Genomic DNA, 8,687 nt, shown 5'->3' with positions numbered 1-8,687 from the left:
ACATGCTCGCCCTTTCAGCCGTGGGGGCGTTAAAATGTGACGGTCAATCCCACTATTCGTTGGTAAAAGAGTAGCCCAAGAGTTGGCGGTGGGTGGTGATGACTAGCTGACCTTCCCTCTAGTCTTACACTGCTAAATTAGGACAGCTAGCGCAGATAGCCCTCGTGTAGCTTTGCGCGAAATTCAAAACAAACAAACAAACAAACCTTGTTCATCCTCTGATTTTATTTAAGGTATATGAAAAAAAAAATAACAAATGTGCTTCTATGATTTTTGAAAATCATTCTGAAAGTTTCTAGTGTAAGTTAAAATTATTAGTATTTGTTAAAACTTCATGATTGTATTTTTGGGCAACAGTTATGTGCATAAAGATTAAGTTTTTTGTTCATTTGATAATTTAACTTCCAAAACTTTATAATTAATGAGGTATTTAACCTTTTTTTAAAGCATATGTTATATGTGTTTGATTATTCAGCCACTGTCTCAAGCCAGATATACAATATTTTAGTTTTTAAGAGGAAACAAATTTTGTGCATCAGTTAAGACAATTTTTTGTGTTTGATTCTTTATTACAAAATATATTTATTTACAAAAATTTTCTTTCTTCTCAGTGCTGGTACTCGGGCCCTTTGTGTTGTCTGTTTCTTATTTGTAGTAACTTGGATATTTGGTATGTTGTCATTTATTGATTTGGGCCTTGACTATGAAAAGACTCCAGATTTCACTCCTATTTTCCAAATCATGAATTCATTGCTTGTAAGTAAAATTTAAAAAATTTACATTTGTTAAAGTATTTGGAAGCATCTTAATGTATAAATTAAAAGTAATAAAAATAGTTAAAATATTAAGTTAAGAAGAAAAGAGCATGTGTTAAAAGAAGTTTGATGTTTCTTTTGAATTTCAGAACATGTTTTTTAAGTGTTTTTATTGACTTTAAAATATATATTCCAACCTGTTTCCATAATTAGTGAGAATTATTGAAATCATGTTAGAGAAATTAATTATAAAATGAAATAATACCAAAGTGTCAGAATTTTTCTATTTAACCATTCTGCTTATAATCTTTATAGAAACTTAAGATTCTGTTTTATGATTTATAACTCAAGAGCAGTTACTACATAATTTTGTTGCTCAATTCTCTGTCAATGTCTTATTCATTTATCAGCTTTAACATATTTCTTTTTCTTATAGCCTTTTTAATTTTTATGTTTGTTTTGATGCATGTTTCATTCAGGATTCTTTCATTGAGCAATTCATCGTACACTTTAGTGAAATTGCTTTTTTGTATATTTTACTTGTTTAGTTACCCTTGTTTTTAAGTCTGCATGTATATATGTATATATATATAATTACACTGGCCAACAACAAAAAAAACATTTTCTCTGCTACTAGAAAAAATGCAACTGTTTCTGAGTTATGATAGATTTATTCAAAATATTCTCATATATCATGAAAATAACTTTATTTCTTCATTGAAAATTGCATTTAAGAATGTATAATCTGCAAGCTTTGATAAGTTTCTTTCATGTTCACAGCATGAGCAACAGGAATCGGTGGCTTAGTGTTACCATTGTGCAAATATACAGCTTTCAGACTAACTTTAAATGAGTTGATAAAAAGTCTTCTTGAGGATGATGTTCTGTACCTAAATCTTCCATTACTGCATCAACATTTGTATATAAACACAAACTATCTTGCATGCTGTAGTGAGAAGCAAGACTCTGATGGTGACTTCAGTAAATTGAAACTCTTGTTCCTGGAGCTAATAAGTTCCATTGCTATAAATGAGAGCCAAGTAGTTCTCTATGCTGCTTTGATAGAGGCAAGTCATGAATCAGATCATTTAGCTTTTCTTGTGTGATCAGATGAGGCAGGTTATGTTGAGGTACCACAGTGACAGAATTACTAGATGAAGATGATTCATTGTCTTCTCAGGATAACTGTTCTGTTTCCCAATTTGCTGGTGTATGTGGCACTGGAAGACCATCCCCATGAGGTACTAGTTTCAGTGCAGATGCAATATCTGAATATTTAATGTATTACTTAGTTTTTACCTGAATATCCAGAAACATTTGTCATGCATAAATAAAAGTCACTTACATGATCTTTGGGCTCACATCATATCATGGGAACTGTAAAGGGCATACTTGCTCTCTTCTTATTCAGCCACTGTCTCAAGTCAGATATACAAACTGTACAACACACATGTGGAGCCCAGTATTTTTCTTGGTCACCAATTTTACACCCAAAATAATGGTAGAAAGCTACCTTTACCTTGTGTGTGATGTGTTTCTTTCATGAAACTGTAATATATTTTCTGATATGATATCTTAACTCATTTCACAAAATAGCTTTTATTGATTAGTACTGCACTCTATTGGTGCAAATATTCATTGCTTGCCACTAGTCTTCCAGCTCCTGCTTCTGAATATCCACATGTAACTGATTATGCAGCATCTCTCCACCAATAGGAGTGCAACACAACCCGTTAAAACCAGCACCCTCTCCACATTTGCACTCGTTAATCACTTCTTGATTGACAGTAGTACTGTACGAATGTGCTTGTTTTTGCTCTCAAATTCATCAAAATTTTCCTTTATACTACAGAGTTAGTTTTTCTTTACTACATTTTTGTTATTTTTTTATTTACAGGAACCTTTTTGCTAGTGCATTGTGGATCCCACTCTGTGGCGAGTGGTGCCTAACCAGGTGTACTTTTTTATTTAAAATCCACACTGTCCATCTTGTGACCATGCCCGATGTCAATTATGTTTTAGCTCTTCCTACCACGGACCTGATGTACAATTCCAGATGCCACCAGGTGTTGGTTGCGTGTCTCCATTCAATTGTCATGTGTGCCGAAACAATTACGTCACAGGATTAGGTTATGCACACCATAGAGATGGGGTATTTCCTAGGACTGCTAGTAGTTCCCTCATGTGGACGTTTGCTTCATAAATATGTTCGTTCCAGACCATACACTTATGGACACACATGAGTAAAGCAGACAGGGATTGCTGCCCATCTCTGATGCTCCATGGCATTGAGACTCTTCCTACCACAGACATAATGTACAATCCCAGATGCTGCTGGGTGTTGATTGATCAACTCTGTCGATGTGGTAGCTCTACTTTTCACCTTGTTGCACTGTCTCTGGTGATGGGGTTCTTTGGACTCTCCAACACGTTTTTCTCTCCTTTATTCTTGTGGAGTATGGGGGTCCTTGCTACTTACCTGTTCCTAGCCACTGGGATGGTGGGTCATGGAAGCCTGTCCTCCTGAATTATACATCATACTACTCAGTTGAGAGTAGGACAGTGGCATTCTATGGGTGTTGATGGCATATAGCACTTCCTACCACAGACCTGATGTACAATTCCAGATACAGCCAGGTTTTGGTTGTAGCGCTACACTGTATTAATGTACATATGTCTGACAGATTGCTTTTTCCCACGGTGGCATTTCTCCTCCTTCCCAACCTCCAGACCTACATTCCCGGTGGGGCTGGTGTTGGTTGGAGATGGCCCGGTCATGATTAGAATCATGTGTTGATAGCATGATTCCCTTCCTACCACAGACCTGATATACAATTCCAGATACTGCCAGGTTTTGGTTGAAGCACTCTGTTATGTCACAAATATATATAATTATATATATATATATATCTTGCAGTTTGCCCCTCAGGCTAAGATATTCCTCCTACCTACCATCCTCCGTATATGGTTTATGGAAGTCGGAGATTTTCCAACCAAGAAAGTCCTCACATATGTTCTGGTTGGTATCCCTCCTTCTGCCACAGACTGGATGAAAAATGTCCAATGCCACCAGATTTTGGACTGGAGATGCACCTGAAGTTTGCGGCCCAATTCCTACTGTCTGCTGGATGTTGGTCCCCAATCAATCCCATGCTGGTCGTAGCTGGATGCAGCACACATATTCCCACTCGTGTACAGCTGGGTATTCTCCTCCTATTACAGCCTAACAGAACCATACACAATGCAGGAGATGCCATTCCACCAGGGCTTTCCTCCTTCCTACCATCCACCGAATGTCGAATCATGATGAATCAGTGTTGGTTAGGTTGGAAATGCATACAAATGGAGATGAATTTGAGTACAGAAGCTTGTTTTTCCTACCAATTTCAGTTTCAAGGTGAAGAGGTAGGTTATCCTCTGCCTACTGTGGAACTGTTGTACAATTCCAAATTCTCCCAGGTTTTGGATGGGGTCAAACAACCACTACTGTCTGTCATGCCCTAGCCACTTGACACCCAGGTATCCCATTAATCAGTAATACATATTATGGGATTCCTTCATGTTTTTCCCCCTTTTATGTTTGTCACACAGTTATAAAAGAGTGAAGAGTATATCTGGATCAGATGTGGTGTGGTCTCCTGCTAAGGTGTGATATTATATTTTTTGGTTCCACATCTCATGGTCTCTTTTTGGGTGCTTCCTAAACGGGTATCATTTTTTCACTGGCCCTCGACCAGTTCAATGTGGGGTTCTAATTATTTTGTGAGAGGAGGTAAGATATCATATTGGAAGTTAACATTTTCTTAAATGAAAATGTATTTCCGGTGATATGGGGGTGTAGATCTTCTGACCAATCTCAAAGTGATTAACGAGTGCAAGTGGTTAAGATAGAGGTAATGTCACACTCCTATTGGTGGAGAGATGTTGCATAATTATTAGGTGGAAGGCTAGTGGTAAGCATTGAACAATTGCACTGATAGAGGGCAGTACCAATTGAGAAAAGCTATTTTGTGTGGAAAAGTAAGTATCTATAGGAAATATCTCTTCAGTTGAGAAAAATATTAACTTCCACAAATGCAGCAGAAACTGTTTAGATGCTTTTGCACTTTTGGTCTTTACTTGAACTTGAGGTAGCCAGCATTTCAAATGATTTTCTAAAAAATATAAGAATTTATGTTTATAAAACTAGATTTTAAAATATTTAAAAACAAAGTTTTGTAGAATTTGATTATATCGTGGGTATGATGTGATAAAGTAGATTGGACTTTGTTTTGACTGTGTGTGCAGCAAAGCTAAGTGACCAACCGAGTGAGAAGGAGGTGACTTCACCCATTTATGCTCAGTCAAGGGATTTCTTGAATGTTCTGGAAACTGAGCATGTGGGGGTTTCATGCTTCCTGGGCTGAGCAGGTGAGCATGGGAATGAAGCAAAAGTGGTGCAATTAGCTACAATTATATAAAGAACAAATAGCATATATTAACAATATATTTGGAATTTTACACCAATACAATACAGTCCATGTTTGAAGTTATCAAAAACGTATGCCTTTTGCCCATTAAACTGTCCAAGTAAATTTAATTTCACAGCATAATCTATTGTACTGAGTTAATTGCATGGTATTTCACATAGTGCTGATAAAATATTGAAATATTACAATAACTCAAAATCTAGAGGTGATGTACAAATTCTGACTACATTTTTGAAATCAACACCATCAAATTACCCTGAATCAATCGAGTTTTCTCCAGTAGCAAATTTTTTGTTTTCCAGTGTTATCAAAACAACTTTCTGTTCTTTCTGTAACTTTAAATTGAAAAAAATATACAAAAGCATTTTATGTTTGTTTTTTTAGATTAAGTATTAAAGGTTCGACAGCAATTATTCTTTAATTGATAGAGAGCTCAGAGAAAAATGTTGAACATTAAACTAATAGAATCACTTTTTTTTTTACAGGGAGTTTTTATTGTAGTGATAATGGGCTTTGGATCACCCCATTTCCGTAGTGCTCTTTGTAGCCGAGGAAGATCTGGTGGGGTAGTAAAGGTAAGATAAGCAAGATTTGGTTAAGATAATGAATTAAGATGATAATTAAGCACAAAGCAAACATTAAGGTGATAAAACTTTAAATTATAATTTGTTTACACAGATTAACTAAGAACATTAGAATTTTATTCTTTGGGCTAGATAACGTTTTTAATTGGCCAGGCATAACCTAGTGATTAACATACTAAGCTGTAGATTGGAAGGTTCAATTTCATAAAACTTCTAAACATGCTCTGCATTTTGAGCTGTGAGGATATTATAGCTATGACAGTCATATTTTTACTGTCCTCTTCTGGTCATCAGTTCTATATTAGAGATGGCTATGCCTGAACTTTAGTCTTTGATCTAGCTTTTTTGTGTTGCATAAGGTGTTGTTTAGACTGAAAATAGAAATGCTTTTTTGTGTGAAATAAATTAGGGGTAAAGTTTGTTGTTGTTGTTGTTTTTTAATTATTTATAACATATTTTGGAGCAATAATTTTGTTTCTTATACTTTGGAGTATTAAGGTGCTAATAGAGGTGGACTTAAGCAACCTTATATTCAAGATGAAGAAACCTGAGTAAACTAGTATATTCTCTGAAACACATTATGTGAAAAGTATTAGAGAATTACTGATATTATGTATTTTGTTTTGTCTATTAAAATAGTTGCAAGCATCAAGAACCTTAATGTTATATAAAGCTAACATATTCTCATAGTAGATGTTATCTGTATCTTTACTGATTGCTTTTAAATATGAATAAGATAAATTTTATATTTTCTTTAATATCAAATTTTATCCAAAATTGGTTGCCTTCTTATAAAATAAAACAGCTTTAAATGTTTACAAATGTATTTTCAGAGAAACCAGGTAGATCCATTTGATATGCATGATAAAGCCGAGATCCCCAAAACTAGGAAAACATGTATGTATTGGTGAATATTACCTATAGGAAAGCCTTTTATATAATTTGGATAAAAAGTTAAAATTCCAAATTTTATTGTCATTATTACTGATCTCTTTCCTTATACTTTTATAAGCTGTACATAAAGTTGGTTTTTGAAAAACACATTTTAACTTATCTAATGAAATGATCCTTTTCATAGAATTTAAGACTGTTTTAGAATTATATTCAATTGTAAATTCAGTATCCAATTAGTAAGAGTATTTTATTTGTCCTATAATACAGTTGCAGCATGATGATTACCAAATCTCTTCGATAACAGATGAAAATGGACCGTCCTTGGACTTTCTAGTGCCTTTTGTCAGCAGTTAAAATTTTCTGATTAATTTGTGTGCCTTTTTTGTATTTCTTTGTAAAGAATACCTTTCCTAACTACTACAAACATTTTGTCTTTGTTTTATCTTTTTAAATTACTTTAAAGAGTTTGATAAATATAGGAAATCCTAAATTCTAATATTTATTTACATATTTATAAATTTGGTTTTTAGTTATTCTTTGTTGTACAATTAAATTTGAAATATGATTTTCTTTTAGTACTTTTGTACTTTTAGATTCATCATTATTCTCTATTTAAATGCATGTTTATTTTTGTTGTATCCTTCTGTTTGTTTAACATTATTCCTTTTTATTTAATGTTTATTACTGGAACATTCCTGTGGTACTGGAAAGGTATTCTCCTTTCATAATGTCATTTTAAAGTTTTTCTTCTATACCAAACCAAATATTTCTTAGAATAATGATGAACAAAAATATTCATAAAATAGTAGTCCATTACTTGAAATACTTAGTAAAATAACTTTTGGTAATTTTCAAGCAATCATGCAAATTCTATTTGACTGGTAGTTGTGTATGATTACTGAAATGTTGTAAATTTTCTTTTTATTTAAGTATGATACTTTTAAATATGACATTATAGGTAACACTAACCATACAATTTTAAATTATTTTCTGTGGTGAAAATGAATGCTTTATTAGTTTTGGTATAGAAGAACAGCTTTGAATTTCATATTTCCTGATTACTTTGGTTTGGATTGTTTGGTTCAATAAATGTGTGTGAACAAGCAATACAGTGACTTCTTGTAACTTTATTAATTTTCTTTAAAGATTGTATTGTTAATTTTGAATAAAAAGTTTTTAAGGGCACCTTTACAGAAATTATTTCTTATTGAATGGAAAAAGAAAGTTAACAAACTTTGCAGGATTAATATTTTCTGCTGCTCTGTAAAAACTCTTACAAACTATAGGTATTTTTAATTCTGTATAAATCTCTTATCGACATGTATTGGTTTTAACTCGCTGTATTTTTATATTAATTTACTTTCTTTGTTTTTACCGGTTGTTTGGCGCAGATCGCCTTGCTGCTTTGCGCCATAAAACACCAATCAACCAACCAACCAACCTGTAAAAACTCATGAACCTGCCACTTTTTTAAATGTTTTTGCTGGTAAGGGAACAACATTAGAAACTTCAGTAAGAAGAAGAATGAAGTTTTGCTAGTTGCCAAAATTTGAGATTGAAGAAATAATTCAGTGGTTCTGAAAGTTTTGTTCACAGATCACTTGTTTCATTATTATTATTATTGCATCCGTGGACCACAATGGGATCCATATATACCATGCTGGCGATGATTATACATAATTATTCAACTTTTCCTCGATTTCAGAAATAGAACCACTTGAAAGGAGCCTTGAACCAACAGTTTCCACTGACCACAGATGCAGTAGTCTAATATTTTATAAAAAAAAACTGGCTTTTTTAATATTTAAGTCTTTTTAACTAAAACATTTGAAAAACAAATTAAATATGTTTTCTTTAAAAATAATACATATATAATAATTTTAAATAGTTTAAAATTTTGGCATGTTATAACATTCATTGTAAGGAAATGATCACAATTGGGTGAAATTACTTATTTTGTTTGTTAAACCAATGGAAAACACAGC

The 8,687-nt window shown here is 33.2% G+C and overlaps 1 protein-coding gene across 1 annotated transcript in view; it reads left to right on the top strand.

Annotated features, from left to right (window-relative positions):
• The window catches only part of LOC106465657 (adhesion G-protein coupled receptor D1-like), a 48,060-nt gene extending 40,182 nt beyond the window's left edge, over nt 1-7,878 (top strand). Inside the window, exons 19-22 of the mRNA XM_013925892.2 lie at nt 612-756; nt 5,710-5,799; nt 6,642-6,705; nt 6,970-7,878. Coding sequence (XP_013781346.2) covers nt 612-756; nt 5,710-5,799; nt 6,642-6,705; nt 6,970-6,980 — 310 coding nt within the window. The 3' untranslated portion in view covers nt 6,981-7,878. The remainder of the gene's footprint in view (nt 1-611; nt 757-5,709; nt 5,800-6,641; nt 6,706-6,969) is intronic.
• Nucleotides 7,879-8,687: the final 809 nt, after the last annotated feature.

Source organism: Limulus polyphemus, unplaced genomic scaffold (assembly GCF_000517525.1).
Source record: "Limulus polyphemus unplaced genomic scaffold, Limulus_polyphemus-2.1.2 Scaffold2014, whole genome shotgun sequence".
In the NCBI taxonomy this organism is placed as follows: Eukaryota; Metazoa; Arthropoda; class Merostomata; order Xiphosura; family Limulidae; genus Limulus; species Limulus polyphemus.
This window is presented reverse-complemented; position numbering and strand designations above follow the sequence as displayed.